Below are 17028 nucleotides of genomic sequence, written 5' to 3' on the forward strand. Positions count from 1 at the left end.
ATAGATAGATAGATAGATAGATAGATAGATAGATAGATAGATAGATAATGGTATTATTGCTTGTATAAGTAGTACATTAATTTAAATATACCTATTTTTTGTTTTCGGCGTGTGAATGTTTTGCATGTATGTATGTATGTATATGCGCCATGTGTGTACCTAGTATCTGAGGCAGTCAGAAGAGAGGATCTCAGATCTGCCAGAACTGGAGCGTGGATGGCTGTGAACCACCATGTGGGTACTGCAGACTGAACGTAGGTCATCTGCAAAGGCAACCAGTGCTCTTAACTGTTGCGCCATCTTTCTAGCCTCCTAATTCATTTTTTAAAAAGGTTTATTTGTATTTTATATGTCTGTGTGTTTACTAGTATATGTGTGCATGTGCCTTAGGAGTGTAGAAGAGGGTGTCAGATTATCTGGAGCTGACAAGTAGTTGTGAGCTACCCAACATGGGTGCTAGGAGTTGAGCTAGCCCAGGCTTTTAAATGATGAGTCTGACCTCCAGATACTTAGTTATATTTTATTTATTTCACTTTGAGAGCTGAGGAAATGTCTCAATGAGTAAGATATGCTCTACAAATATGAGAGCCTAAGTTTAAATTTCTAGCACCCATATAAAAAGCCAGGCATGACTATGTGTGCCTATAACCCCAGCACTGGGGTGCAGAGACAAGCAGATCCCATGAGCTCGCTGGCTAAGCAAGTTTACCTAAGAAGGTAAGTATCCAGTTTAGTGAAAGACATTGTCTTAAAGTAATAAGGTAGAAAGCAAAGGAGTAAGAAGACACCAGTGTACTGCCCTGGACTCAAGAGCATGCACAAGTACACACACAGGACGCTAGACAAGTAAAGGAAACCTGATTCCTTTTAAAGCTAACAGAAGGCCAGGAGGTGGTGGTGTGTACCTTTAATCCCAGCACTTTGGAGGCAGGGGCCAGCCTGGACTACAAAGTGAGTTCTAGAACAGCCAGAGATATTCAGAGAAACTGTGTTTTGAAAAACAAAACAAACAGAACAGTATCTCAGCTAATGTAGTTATTTTCTTTAAGGTGATATCATAATGAAAATAATTTAAGATAAATATCCCACAGGGAGTCTTTTTTCTGACATGTACATTTCTGTCAAGTAAGGCTAATGGCTGACCAGTCCTTGACCTCTAAGTTTTGGTTTTCAGTTTTTCTTTACTGATGGAGTAGGTTTCTTGTATGCAGCAAATTGATGGGTCTTATTTTTAACCCTGCTGGTTTGTCTTTTAATTGGAAAATTCATAGTTCTTGTTGAAGATGTATACTACTAGCTTCTGTCATTTGTTGTTTTTCTACTGGTTCTTTTGAATAATTGACATCCACTTCTTTTTTTCTAAATTCATCTTAAAGATTTGATGGTTTATTGAATCAACCATGTTTGATTCCTTTCTAATTTTCATTGGCTCATTTTACTAATCTAGTGAGGCTTATTGTTTCTTTCATGATTGTATTTATCTTCTTTTTTTTTATATATGGTTTAGAGGTCATGAATTTGTTTTAGGCTTATCTTGGAAGGTCTTTATCTCACCTTCTGAAGGACATCTTGCTGTATTCAGTACTCTTAGTTGACGGTTACTTTCAAGACTTGAAATACAGCATCCCACGTCTTCTAACCTTTAGAGTTTCCGCTGATAATCTTGCTGGATTCTGGTGGACTTCTTTATAAGTGACTTAATACTTCTCTCTTGTAGCTTTCAATGTTCTTTCCTATTATGTACTTTCGGCAGTTTAACATAACATGATGTGGAAAAGTTTTCTTCTGAGCATATCTGCTTGAGATTCTAAATATCTGTAGGATCCTTTATGAGAATAATTCAATTGTTTAATTATTCCCAAATTTATTGAACTATTTTATTCTCTTTGAGTTCAGTGATCATTTTGTATTTTTTCAAAACTTTTTGTTCTTTGTGGATTTCATATCTTGCACCCCATCCCACTCATTCCCCAGTCCTTCCATATCCATTCTCCATACTTATAATCTCTCCCGCCAGAAGAAGATATTAAAATTTTTAAAAAACCTACCCCACCATGGAAGCTGTAGTGTGCCACCGTATCACACAGTATACCCTTTTGTCCAAACAGCTTTACTTGCAAATGTTTGTTGCAATGAGTCATTGGTCTGGTTTGAGGCCTCTGGCTTCTCCCACACCATCAATACTGCACCTTTACCAAGACTCTTCTCGGATAATATGCTTTAGCCTGAGTCATGGAGATCCTGCAGCTTTGAATCTGCAGGACCAGACCCTTCGTGATCTCTAACAGCTCATAGGGGTGGTGGGTGTAGGGGTGGACCAACTCAAAGCCCTGGATCTAGGCCTGAATGATAGCTGAGTTGGTCAGCCTGCCAGGTCTCCTCCACCCACACACCACTGGGGCCAGCTCTCCAGTATCTACTGATCACTTCTTAAAGTTAATCTTTGTAATTACCTGCCCAGAACTAACATTTGTTTGTACAGTATCTCATGGATTTAAATTTAGTTACTGGTGAGTTATGAATGTATGTAGAAATATTGTCTTGTTTATTCATAATTCTTATATTTTTCTGTGTTGGCATTCGGGCATCTGTTGGGAGGACTATCTCTCACTTTTATGTGAGTCTCTTTAGTGAACAGCTTCTTTTGAGGGCTCAGTCCTCAGCACTGTCCAGAGAGAAGAGAGACTGCAGTAACAAGCTGTACTCGCTGCGCTAGCCTTCCTTCCTTCCTGAAGCCAGAGCTGCAGACTTGCATTTCTGCTTTTCTAACATGCTTTTTAGTTTTCCTATTTATGTTTCATTCATATAAACATTCTCTCTTCCCACCCCCATCTTTTTAGGCATGGTCTGACTGTGTGACCCCAGTGGGTCTGGAACTCCCTATGTAGTCCTTTCTGGCTCCAAACTTGAAATCCCCCTGCAGCCTCATACATCCTTGGATCACAGGTGTGACCCACTGTACTTGATGCCCTCAGTTCTTTCTTAATTCCTAGAGTTCTTTCTCCGGAATATGGGTATCCTTTCTCATTCACAGAGCTGTGCATAAGATAGTTCTATCATCATCTCCCCACCTGACCTTTGCTTTTTAAAATTCATTCATTTTATACTATATATGTGTGTTTTTGCTGCATGTTTGCTTATATACGTGTGTGTGCTTGATGCCCAAAGATATCAGAAGAGAGCATCAGATCCCCTAGAACTGGAGTTACGGCTGGTTGTAAACTAGCTTGTGGATACTGAGAATCAAACCTGGGTCCACTGCAAAAGCAACATATACTTTTAACTGCTGAGCCATCTCTTAAGCCCCCAAAATTTGCTTTTAATATTAGGTCTTACTTGAGGGTCTTCACACAAAGGATCAGAATAACGTTGACAAGTTCAATTTAAGAATTATGTCCATTATACTTATTATAAATTAATGAGTATGGGAAAACATTTCCAAAATTTTTACTTGAATCTTTATTTTTTTATTTTGTAATTGTATGTTCAGAAAAAGTGTATATTTATCCAGTTTTGTGGAAAGTTCTTTAGCTTTTTCTAGCTTTGCAGTGTGAGCCACAGATTTAGGACCCAGGACATTGCCTCTCCAGTGTCAGCGCTCGCATTTGTCTTTGTAATTGGTCCTGGTAGCTTCCGCCAACTTATCCAAACAAAACACCGTCAACTCCGAGTTAACCTGTGTGAAGGCAGCAGTGGTGAAAGTTCCTGTGGACCCGCCACCCCAGCCTGGCCATTCCCTTGATGATGCAATAGGGAACCCCCATCTTGCAACACAGGGCAGGCAGGAAGACCACCAAATCAATGGGGTCTAAGTTGTGGGCAGTCACTACCAGCTGAGACTTCTTGTTCTCAAGGTGGTAACTATATTGATCCCTACTAAAGGACAAGATCTCTTAGATAGGACTTACCCTTTGCCAGCAGCTTTCTTGTTAGCACGGACCAGCAATCTTTACTTCTTCTCCTGCTTTGTCTCTGCTCTGTACTCTTGGGGAAGCTTGAGCAGCTGGGTAACTGTGTCAGCATGGGCCCCCTCTTTCCTCTTGCCTTCTTTCCCTTGTGCACTGTGCCCGACTGGAGGAAAAGGCTACTTGGATCTGTAGATTAAACAGCAAAATAAATTTTAAATGTGTTTCATTCATAAAGTGAATGTTATTAAATCTTAAGCTTATATGATAGCAAAATAAAGAAGAAAATTGCAAATAAGATTACAAATTGAGCTGGGCAGTGGTGGTGCACGCCTTTAATCCCAGAACTTGGGAGGCAGAGGCAAGTGAATTTTTGAGTTAGAGGCCAGCCTGGTCTACAGAGTGAGTTCCAGGACAGCCAGGACTACACAGAGAAACCCTGTATCAAAAAACAAACAAACAAACAAAAATTGCAAATTGATTTGTTATTATAAAAATAAATTTGAGAAAATGGTTTTGTGGGTTTTTTAAAAATGAAATTGAACATACCATATGACCCAGCATTCACATTAGCTGTGTGTTAGTGAAATGAAAACTTAGGCTCTCAGAGCAAACTGCACATGTTAAATATATTTTAACATGATCTTTTCAACCTATGATTAAGGTTGTAACAATATAGCCTATGATAAGTCAAAAAACATCTGTACTGTGGTTGCTGACTTGTTACCATGGGAGAACAAACCTGTGTAGAGCATATTGTGAGAACTTCAATTTTCACAACATCTGAGTTTAAGCTACTGAAGAATGAAGAGTAGTTATCAGAACCCAAGTCAACTTTGGGTCAGAAATAAACATTGAAAAGGAAAATGAAGAACATAGTTAATAGCAGTTATTAGAGATAAAATAGTTATTTTATTATATGATACACACACACACACACGAGAGCAAGAACACATACAAATCTATATTAGGCATGAAGCGTTCCAGTTGTTTTGAATGAGAATTTCTAAAAGACAAGGAAAGCACCCAAGAGAAAATTTTATAAGTGTACTTTTATAAGTATATGTTCAACCAGTTAGTAGTGGTGCACACCTTGAATCCCAGCACTCTGGAGGCACAGGCAGGAGGATCTCTGAGTTACAGGCCAGTTGGGTCTGCAGAGTAAAGTTCTAGGACAGCCAGGGTTACACAGAGAAACCCTGTCTCAAAAAAAGAAAAGGAAAGAAAAAAGAGAAAGAAAAAAAGAGGAGGAAGAAATAGATTCTCTGAAATAATAAAAATAAAAAGCAATAGGTCATAACTTTGTAATCTCACACAAAAGAAAAATAGCTTTAAAAATATAGCATAGGACTGGAGAGATAGCTTTGTTGGTAAAGTGCTTGCCATACAAACACAGGAACCTGAGTTTTATCCACCAGAACCTTAGGAGGGGAACAGGTGGTTCCCTAAAGCCTTCAAGTTCCAGACCAGTGGGACACCAGGCCTCAATAAACAAAAAGGTAGCCTGAGGTACATAAGTAAATTGCACCCAAAGGCGCATATGTACCTCTGAACACACATGGAAATACATATACACAGAATGGAGCCGTGTAGTTTTCATTGTTTTGGTGGTGGTAGTTTGGTTTCTTGCTTTGTTTTTGAGACTAATACCCAGGTTGACTGGCTAAGGATGACCTTGATCCTCCTCCTGGCACTCCCTGAGTCACCTTGTCAGATAACTTTGTATTGTTTTAAAGTAACTTGAAAAACCTTGTTATATAATCTGCCTTCTCAAAAAAACAAAACAAAACAAATGCTTTTTCTTTTTTTTTTTAGGCATAAATTAATTACTGGAAAGCTGCTGAATAATGGAGCCAGACATCATTCGAATGTACTCGTCATCTCCCCCACCTCTAGACAACGGAGCAGAGGAGGACGATGAGGATGAGTTTGGGGAATTTGGTGGATTTTCGGAAGTCAGCCCTTCTGGTGTAGAGTTTGTTGATTTTGACACACCAGATTATACTCGTCCCAAGGAAGACTTTGTACCTTCAAACCATTTTATGCCAATTCATGAATATTCAGAAAATGTAGATAGCCTTACAAGCTTTAAGTCTGTTCAAAATGGTAATGATAAGGATATTACTGCTGAACTTTCTACTCCTGTGAAAAGTCAATCTGCTGTACTTTCTACCACCAGCAAAGAAATGATTCCATCTAAAACTTTAGATACTTCCATCGATGGTATGGAAAGCCTGGGAGACTTAGATACAGTAGTGGTACAGGGACCAAGTACCAGGCAACTCAGAAGTTTCTCTCCAGGAGATTTTAGAACTGATATGAACAGTGTTCACCAAACCAAGCAATTAGAGAGCTGCAACGGTGAAAAGCCTCCTTGTCTGGAAATTCTAACAAACGGGTTTGCAGGTTTGGAAACTGTAAATCCTCAGGGAACAGATGACCTGGACAATGTGGCAGATTCAGAGGGATCGAAGCCTCTTAACACTTGTGGCACCGAGTGCATTTTAGAGTCTGCAGGTAGTCCTGCTGCGGAATTTGCAGATTTTTCTACATTTTCCCAAACAGAAAGGACACAACTACAAGAAATAGAATGTCCAGTTTTAAATGATGGTGATGCACTGACCATTCAGGGAAACAGCAAAAGCCACAAAGTCGAGGAGCTAAATTGTATGAAAGAAGTGACTTTGGGTAGAAGCTTTGAGGATACAGGGGACACTGAAAGAGAACATCAGGTCTTCATCTCAGAATTCCATGCTGTAGCTGACAGAGGGCTCAGTGTTGAAAAACAAGACCTTCAAACACTACAACAGGATGAGTGTCTAAATTCAAGGATTCAATCTGAGGCTTGGAGCTTAGTGGACTCAAATGAAAATTCAGAAGCCATTAGGAAGGAACGGTGTAAAACTGAGGAAAATGACTTATTTGCCTCTAAGTGTGCTGACTTATCCATGGATTCTATTAAAACTTCTGATGTTAATGAAATTGGTTCTTCTAAAGAAGAAAATAGAAAGTTGACTAATCCCAAAAGCCCAAACCCTGATCCTACAGAAGAAAATGTTTTGGATGATTCTGCTGCAAGCATGAAAAATGGTGACAGTGCTAATGGCTTTGTGACTTGCCATAATACCAATGAGGATGATTTTGGTGACTTTGGTACAGCCAGTGGCACCACTCCACCCTTTGTTACTAGTACTCAAGATTCAATGAGTGACATCACTTTTGAAGACTCCTCAGAGCATTTTCTACATTTTAGTGAACCAGGTGATGATTTTGGAGAATTTGAGGATACAAATGCTGTTTCTTGTCAAGAGGAAATGCTATTTACTGAGTCAGAACTAAGACAGGCTTCTGATGGCTTATCAGAGGAGTGTCCATTGGCAGGAGAGTCTGGTGGAAAAGACAGTGAACCTGACTCAAAACTGAAAAATGGTCAAGACAGTGAATTTGGAGATTTTGATTCTGTGCCAAATACTCAAGGTAGTGCTTTTCAAGACTCAGATGATTTTGCAGACTTCAGTTCAGCAGGTCCTAGCCAAGCTGTAGATTGGAATGCTTTTGAGGATGAACAGAAAGACGGTTGTTCTTGGGCTGCCTTTGGGGATCAGCAGGAGACTAAATCTCATCGAAAGGAAGTCTGGCAGTCACATAGGACAGATGAAACTATGGGCACTCCGGGAACCCCTAAGATACACAGCATCTCTTCAGCAGCTTCCAAAGGAACAGTTGCTAGTAGCCATTTGCAGGAACCAGCCACTTCAGTTCAGGTATATACTTATTTCCTCTGATTTATAGAACATGTTAATTGCCAAGAAGACTTCTAATATAGCTGTAAGCAAAGTTAGCTGAGTATCTGTAAATGGGGTTTCTGTGTGATATATGACATTTGTTGGTCTAGTTTGCAAATTAGTTAGATTTTTCACAACCCTTTGAAAAAAATGCTATCACAGGGAGTGCCTTAACTAGTTAACAGAAATGTATCAAATTTAAATTATCCATGGATAATACCTGTTTTAAATAGTAGCCATTTTTCCTTCTGTTTTAATCTTTACAGTGATTTTAAAAGAAGGCTAGCTTCTTTTTTTTTTTAACTTTAGAGGTTTAAAAAATGTCAGTTAACTATGTCTCTTAAAAATCAGACTGAAGTACAGTTTTGATTGCAGAACAGAGCTAATGGGACTTAAAACCCCATGATTTAACAGCCACCAAAAGACCTGGCGTGGGATAGAGTTTAGCCCTGAAGAAGTGACTGTGGGTTGACTTGCTGTTGTCATATTAATTTATTTATATCATGTCTTGCTTATGTGTATATGTAGCTGTAGCTTTGTTTATGACCATTCTTTTGGAGTAGAAATATCAGGGAGGATATTTTTACTACTCAGCACCTGTGTACAATTCTTTCTGGATAATTCTCTTTCAGAAAAGATTCATTAATACTTATTTTCACCAGGCAATGGTATCACACGCCTTTAATCCCAGCACTTGGGAGGCAGAGACAGATGGATTTCTGAGTTCGAGGCCAGCCTGGTCTACAGAGTGAGTTCCAGGACAGCCAGGGCTACACAGAGAAACCCTGTCTTGGAGAAAAAAAAAAAAATTATTTTCATCTAAAACAGCCCCCGTACTTGTAGCTTGAAATCATTGTTTTCCAATCCTGAGTTATACACTCTCTGTACTGTTTTTTACCATTACTCAGCCCAAGCGGTGAAGAAAAGAGCATTCTCTTGGGGAAAAAAAAAAGTCACTGCTTTGTAGTGATGATTGATTAGAACATCTTGTCCATTGGCTTGTTAATATACTGTGAGTATGTTAGTATGCTCTATTTTTCCAGTTATCTTTTGCTCAGAAGCCCATTCTCAACTGGAAGTATCTCTCCAGTCTGTTAAGTCAAAGAATTATACCTCACTGCTTTGATAGCTTGTCATCAGCTTTGAGAGTCTAAGTAGTTTGTTTGCCAATTTAATTATTGCACGGCTAAGCTATATGTAGTGTTAGTATTTAATAATTTGTTATTGAGGAAGAGCCTTATAATTCTAAGTAAGAAACTAACTAATTTTAATACAAGATGAAGACTGCTGCTTTTGACCTAACTAACCCTTTTCCTATTGAGTTTCATCTCAGTAAAGTATAGGATAGCAGTGGTATTGGATGTCTTTACTCTGTAGCCTTAGAACTTTTAACATCATCAGATAAGGAATTTTTAAAAGTATGTCCACTTCAAAGGAAATTTCTTACATCATTCATGTTGAATTTACTTATATGTAATTTAATAATTGAGTACACACATAGATATACATGTATCTAGGTTTCATTGGAATGTGACATGTGATTTTGCATCTTGACAGCCTCTTGAAAGCTTTATGGTTTGGGATAATAAGGGGAAATTTTGTAGAAACAGAATTTCGCTGTATGAAAATAAAATGTAAACTGCATAAAGATAGCAAAAAAACCTTACTAAAACATGCTGAGATCTTTTGGCCCAGGCTGCATACTTCGGTTACTGAGGAAAGGGACATGCAGTAGGCCTGCTAGCAGACTGCGTCAGAAGTAAGGACAGATTAAATTGCCTTACCTGCTGTTCTGAAGGAAACTAGCTTGGACTTTCCTCCCTGGACTTCAGATTCTGCTGAAAAAGTATACTAGTCTTAATCTTGCCTTTTGAGAGAGGATTAGATTTGTTAATGTTTTTCTTAAAATGTCTTCTGGCCGAGTTCCTTTCTCAGTCTGTACACACTGGGTTGCAGGCATAAGCCACCACACCTGGCCAGCCCTCTTTCTTTCTTGATTAAATAGCAAAAAGGCCTTTTCAGCAAAAGAGTTTTTATTTAGCCATAAGCACTGATTTAATCGTGAACTTCTGTAAAACTTTACATGTTACTCAAAGTGGTACTTGAGAATTTAGGTCACTGGTAAATACTAAGATTTTCTTGTAGAAGGGAGGGTATGAGTTTATTTTTGTTAGTAGCCATCTAACAGGTATTACTAAAAAAAGTGATTAAGGCTATACAGGGGCTGGAGATACGTCTCAGCAGTTTGAGAGCTGCTCTTTTGGAGCATACATACAGATCCCCAGCAACCATGTCAAGTGACTCAAACAACTGCCTGGAACTCCAGGTCCACAGTGAGCCGATGCTTCGGGACTCCCTTGCTTGTGCCTTCACCTATGTGCACAGATCCATAGAGAGTCACACATACACATAAGAGAAAATGAAATTATACAACTTTCGGACGGCTTAGTAGTTAAGAGTACTTGTTGCTCTGAGAGAGGATGCAGATTCAGTTCCCAGAACTCACATGGTAGCTTCACAACCATCTGTAACTCCACTTCCAGGGACCCAGTGCTCTCTTCTGAATTCCACTGGCACCAGGAATGCACATTGTACACATAAATGCAGGTAAAACATTCATACCCATAAATAAATCCTTAAATTTTTTAAATAAGTAAAATAAAATTTAATGGTATGGGCTGACAGTTCTTTCATTACTGCCATGCCATGTCCCTTGCAAGTATACTTAAAAAAAAACAAAACTTCTCTGCTTACAAAAAAATTAAAGATATCACAATTAAAGATATCACAAAAAAGAGAAGGAGGTGGTGAAAAGCGTTTTGGCTTATGCTGTTTTGAGATTAAGTTACTAGTGTTTCACCAGAAAATCAGCATTCTCAAATTGAATATAATCATTTCCCCAACATTGTGCATGTTTGACTTTTGCATGCACATTTGAATTTATGGCTGAAAATAGAAGTATCAAAATAAAGGAATTAAGGTTATATGTGATGGCTCATTCCAGTAATCCCAATACCCTGGAGGCTAAAACAGGAGGATGGGGGTCAAGGCCGGCTTGATCTCTGTAGAGAGTTCCAGGCCAGCTTAAGCTTCATAGATTCATCTCAAAAAACAAATAGTTAAGATTTATCGACCTTTGTTTGCTAAGTATTTGGTTGAATTGTATTTTTTTTTTTTTTTTTTTACTGTTTCCCCCTCACAAAATTTGACATTCTGGCCTTTAATACCAAGTAGGAGTGCTATGTTAGGTTTGTCCAGAGACTGTACAGAGGGAACAAAACATCTTTTCAGAGTCTGGTAAATATTACAGTAGCCATTCTTTTTTTAGTTTGAAATTAGGAATTGGTAAGTGTACAGGTGTAGCTTGTATTTGATATCTTACTTAATATTTAATGATGGTAAGGCATAAGGTATCCTCTGAAGTGGAAGATTAAATTACTCTGATTTTAAGTTTCTTCTGCATAAGACTTAGTGTTATCAATAGCAAATCTATTGACAATAGAAAAAACAGTATTTCTTCATAAGCAAGAAAGAAAAACTAATTGGAAATACATTTAAGAGATTTTAACATTTTTCTTAAATTCAAGATATTGTACAGAGATATGCATTTCAGTAGCAGAAGAACCAAGTCTAAAACCTCAGGGGTCCTTCCACTTATACCGCTGAGAAGCTGAACAGCACTTACAGTACACTGAAGTTGGTAAGACTTACTGGATGTAGCTTCTGACATTAATAGGAGACACAGTTTCACAGAAGACTTCCTGTCTTCTGTCTCTTAAAACCATTCCACATCCTCTTCTGAATCTTAGGTGCTGGAGTTGTGTCCAGCTTTGTAGATGCATACATTGGCACTGGGCTCTAGGCTGCATTTTGATTGGTTCGGTTTTCTGTATTGGTCTCTATCTGTTGCAAAGCAGAGTTTCCTTGATGAGGGGTGAGGTAGTACACTTCTCTGAGGATATAAGGACAAATATTTAGAATGTAGTTAGGGATTGTGCTGGTTTCATAAAGTAGTGGCTGTATGTTCTCATCTAAAATTCATAACTTCACAATCCATGTGTCTTAGTTAGGGTTTCTATTCCTGTGAAGAGACACTGTGGCCAAGCAACTCCTATAAAGGAAAACATTTAATTGGGGCTGGCTTACAGGTTCAGAGGTTCAGTCCATTGTCATCAAGGAGGGAACATGGCAGCATCCAGGCAGGCAGGCATGGAGCTGGAGGAATCCTGAGTTCTACATCTTCATCCAAAGGAAGCCAGGAGCAGACTATGTTCAGGCAGCTAGGAGGAGGGTCTCAGAGCCCACTCCCACAGTGACACACTTCCTCCAACAAGGCCATACCTCCTAATAGTGCCACTCCCTGAGCAAAGTATATTTAGACCACCACATCCCATTCCTTGGCCCCCATAAGCTTGTTAAAACACGTGGGTCTGTGGGGGCCATACATAGCCATAGCATAATGCTAAAATATTTAGTCCAACTTCAAAATTCCCCTTAGACTATAACAGTCTCGATATGTTAAAAGTCCAAAGTTCAAAGTCTCTTCTGATGTTCATCCAATCACTTAACTGTAATCCTCTATAAAATTAAAATAAAAAAAGCAGCTCACATACCTCCAACATCAGAGGATATACATTATCATTCCAAAATGCCATAGTGAGGAAATACTGGACCAAAGCAGGACCAAATGGCTGTTGGGCAAACTCCAAACTCAGCATGTCTGATGTCAAAGCTCTCTTCATATCTCCCAACTTCTTTCATCTTTGTTTAGTGCAACACAATTCTTTCTCTTTGGCTGCTTCCACTCCCCTGTTAGCAGCTTTCCTCGGCAGGTATTCCATAGCCCTGGCATCTCTAACATACTAGTATCCAAGACAACTTCAACTCTACAGCTTTTTTTCCCCAATATCTGGGATCCACACATAGTCCTCTGGGCTTCTCAGAAGGGCTTGAGTCACCTCTCCAGCTCTGCCCTCTGTGGCACTCTAGGCCCTGGTTGATTCACTCCACTGCTGCTGCTGTTTTTGTGGTCACCCATGGTACTGGCATCTCCAATACACTGGGGTCTCTGCATGTCTCTGTCTCCTGAGTGCTGGGATTAAAGATGTGTACATAAACCACTGCTGGACCTAAGCTTTTCTCTACTTGGTTTTCAGTATCAGGCATAATTTCCCTGGTGTTAGTGCTCTTAAATTTAACTATAGAGCTGTTGGTTACTGCCAAGGTATGTGTGCCACTGCTGCACCCTTTATACTATTGTGCCATGCTGGCCATTCATATGCTTCATAGCTAGGTAGGACTGTGAGTTGCTTCCCTCTTTTGAAAGCTTATATGGAGCCTTCTGGTACCATGAAAGCTAGTCCTGAAGGAGGAAACATTTCAGGTCAGTTCTAGCTTAGGGGCCTCTGACCCCTGCATCTGAAGTGTATGGATTTCAGCAATAAAGACTTACATTCCACTTCTGGGCCCAAATAAGGGCAATTGCAATAAATAACCTGTAATACTTGGAGAGTCTCTTGGACAACCCTGACTAACAACTCAAAATAGGGCTTCTTATGCCTGATGCCAGGATAAGAAATGTTCATTTAAACTGTGTGAGAGTGTGTGTGTGTGTGTGTGTGTGTGCGCACATGTACACAAACACGCTCCTGTGTATGCATATATACATGTATATGTATATGTGCACATATATGTATATATACACATATACACACACTCATGAATATTTTAGAGCTATTTAGGTAGATAATTAATAGTATGACTCCTTATGATTTTTTTCAGACATCTTTGCTGTTATTTTACTCTCTTTCTTTTGTATTTATCTTCCTCTTCTCTCCCTAATTACAGCTCCTTCTTTTCCCCATCCTGATATTCCCCTTTCTGTTGTTCTCTGATTCTCCTATTCTGGCCAGTGGTCCCATTTTACTTTCCTGATTTCTGCAGTGGCTCCAGGATATGTATTCACATCTAAAGATTTGGAACTAGGAACTTCCAGTGAGGGAGAACATGTGATATTTGTCTTTCTGGGTCTGAATTACCTCACTCAGCATGATATTTTCTAATTCCATCCATTTATCTGCAAAGTTTATGACTTCTCTTTTCTTTATAGCTGCATATTATTCCATTCTGTATATTTACCACATTTCCATTATTCATTCATTGGTTGAAGGGCATTTAGATTGTTTTCATTTTTTTAGCTGTGGTGAGTAGAGCTGCAGCAAACATGGTTGAGCAAATATCTGTGGTGTAAGATATTAAGTCCTTTCAGTATATGCCAAAGAGTGGTGTAGCTGGGTTATATGGTAGATTTACTTTTTAGCTTTTTTGAGAATTCTCCACACTGATTTTTAGCATGACTAGACCAGTTTGCAAGCTGGTGGGGTTTCTTTTAAAAGATTCATCACATAATCCATTGCTAATATCAAACATAGCACAGTACAAAGAGTGCATTAAGCTGTTGTTACCAGTGTACATTGTTATTGGATAAGCATGCCAACCTATGCGTGTGAAAGATTTAAATAGCTTACAATAAGATAAATTTTGCAAACAGCAGTCTTAAAATGAAGTGCTTTTTAAAATCTCATATATACACTGATTTAGTTATCTTCCCAACTATGTTCAGGATTCAGAAATTAAAGATGTAGTCTTTGCCCTCAAAGCCCCTGTAATTTTCAACTTAAAACTGCTTTCATGAGCTGTGCGGTGGTGGTGCATACCTTTAATCCCAGCATTTGGGAGGCAGAGGCAGAAGGGTCTCTGTAAATTCAAGGCTAGCCTGATCTTCAGGTCAAGTTCCAGAACAGTCATACACATACACACACACACACACACACACACACAACCATCTTGAAAAAAAATCAGACAAACAACAAAAACCAAAAATCCTGCTTTCATGGCCAGACAGTGGTGATGCATACCTTTGATCTCAGCACTTGGGTGGTAGAGGAAGGTGTATCTCTGTGAGTTCAGGGCTAGCCTGTGTCTGCAGAGTGAGTTCCAGGACAGCCAGGGCTATACAGAGAAACCCTGTTTCGAAAACAACAAAACTGCTTTCCTCCCACTTAATATTTATGTGACCCAAGGCAAGTTAATGTTACTTCTCTATGCTCCATTTTTCTCAACTAGGAAGAAGACATAATATTGTTACTTCTGGAGCTGGAGAGATGGCTCAGTAGTTAGGGGCACTTGCTGCTTCTACAGAGGACCTAGGTTTGGTTCCTAGCACCTACACCACATGGCTCACAAATACCCAGGTACCTGCATGCACATGGTATATACACATACATATATACACACTATATAAATAATGTATAGTTACTTTACATTCTGGCACACACTAAATAAATAATGTATAGTTACTTCCACAATGCTTCTTATATGCCTTAAATGGGCCAATAATTGTAAAGCATTTAGAATAATGTCTGGCACATGGCAAGTACTATGTAAGTATGATTTATTAAGCAAAAACATACACATTTTATCAAGCCTATTCCATGTCTTTGTTCAGAGAATGAAGACCTTTGGTCTTTTGCTAAATTTAGTTTCTCACATTTCTAAACTGAGCTGTACTGATTGTATTTGCTTTACAAATGTCATCTTACCTATATATGGAAACTAGAGCCTAGCCAGTCTGAATTTTTGGAGTTTTATTCTTTATTCAAGTCCATATGTATTTGAGTGTGTTAATAAATGTCACCGTTCAGCCAGTCATAGTAGTATATGCCTATAATCCCAGTACTTGGGAGGCCAAGAGAGAATTCCATATTTGAGGCCAGGCTGAGCCACTTGGAAAAAACAAGTTTGGCCTGTAAAGATGGCTGTTCTTCTGTAGGACCTGGGTTCAATTACTATCATCTATATGGAACCTTACAATCATCTATTATTCTGGTTCTAGCCTCCACAGTTACCAGATATGCATGTAATACACAGACATACATGCAGACAAAACACCCATACACATAAAATACAATTTAAATATTTTTAAGTCACAATTTAGATAATAAGTTACAACTGTTAAAAATTGGGTGGTGTCCCAATTAAGTCAGAAGTAGAAATAAATATTCTGTTATAACCAGTTGTATTTTGCTTTGAAATATAGATAGGTCAGTATAAAGAAAGCTCTTTTTTTACTCATTAAAATAAATCAAATTCAGTGTTTCACTTGGACAACTCTAGCCTTTAATGTGATAATTTTTATGCTCAAACTATAATGGTTAAAAAATGGTTATTGGTTTAAGTAGTGTCTGATCATAGTGTCTTAAAAAATCAATTTTGGGGGAAAATATCTGTCTGGTCACAATGAAGCTACTCTTTTTGGTAGATTTTCTTTTCTTCTGCACATTATGTTGGTTATATTTTTATGGTCTGGAGAGTTGGCTCTGCAATTAAGAACATGGTCATACTTGCGTAGGATCCAAGTTTGATTCCCAGCACCTACATGGTGGCTTACAACTATCTGTAACTCCAGTGCCAGGAAATCTAACTCCCTTTTCTGACCCCAGGGGTCACCAGGCACACACATGAATCATTTACATACATGTAAGTAAACCCCTACTACAAATACACATAAAATAATAAATTTTTAAAAGCTAATTTTAAAGTTAAAATTTTAAATATATCTACTGTATGCTTCGTACACTTTGTGTTTTGTAATACATTAAAGACAGCTAAAAATAAGTCATCCACTGATATCCAAAGTTTAGAATCTACAAGGAGTAGCCTCCTCAATCAAGATTTTCAACAAGAGGCTCTTAAGAGTAGATAATTCCTTTAATCCCAGCACTTGGGAGGCAGAGGCAGACATATCTGTGTGAGTCCCAGGCCAGCCTGGTCTACAGAGTATGTTCCAGGACATCCAAGACTGATACCTAGAGAAATCCTGTCTCAAAAAAACAAGAAAAAAAAGGGGGGGGGCAGGGGATAGGTACTTAAAAGCTAACCTCTGATTCTTGGAGAAGGTACAAAATAATTGGATTTAATTTATTGTTACATTTTTATATTGTAGAAATTACTAGGTTGAGCCAGGTGATTTTATTATGCTTTAGAATATTAAATAGGGGTAGAAATCATCAGTAGTGAGCAGTGAGCCCAGCTTTGACTCTCCTTCTTTAGTATGTTTCTGTTATGTGTATCTTCTGTAACTAACAGTAACTGATACAAATCACCACTTCTGACTGGCCCTGAGTACCAAAAGTATTTAATAGTCTGTTTCTTCATCTACTCTGTTGGACAGGCCTAGATTATCTCTAGACAGGCCTAGACATCTCTAGATTATTCATACAGGAGTTGAGTCTTAGTGCTGCTGGGAGTGCAGCCCCCTCTGTAGGTGTCATAGTGTG

At 38.7% G+C, this 17028-nt stretch overlaps 1 protein-coding gene across 4 annotated transcripts in view; it reads left to right on the top strand.

Moving 5' to 3' along the window:
- The window catches only part of Aftph (aftiphilin), a 59690-nt gene that overhangs the window by 13453 nt on the left and 29209 nt on the right, over nt 1–17028 (top strand). For all 4 annotated transcript variants that reach the window (XM_028776975.1, XM_028776960.1, XM_028776982.1 and 1 more), the window contains exon 2: nt 5721–7669. In XM_028776975.1, coding sequence (XP_028632808.1) covers nt 5753–7669 — 1917 coding nt within the window. In that variant the 5' untranslated portion in view covers nt 5721–5752. The remainder of the gene's footprint in view (nt 1–5720; nt 7670–17028) is intronic.

This window comes from Grammomys surdaster, unplaced genomic scaffold (assembly GCF_004785775.1).
Source record: "Grammomys surdaster isolate TR1022 unplaced genomic scaffold, NIH_TR_1.0 67, whole genome shotgun sequence".
Taxonomy (NCBI): Eukaryota; Metazoa; Chordata; class Mammalia; order Rodentia; family Muridae; genus Grammomys; species Grammomys surdaster.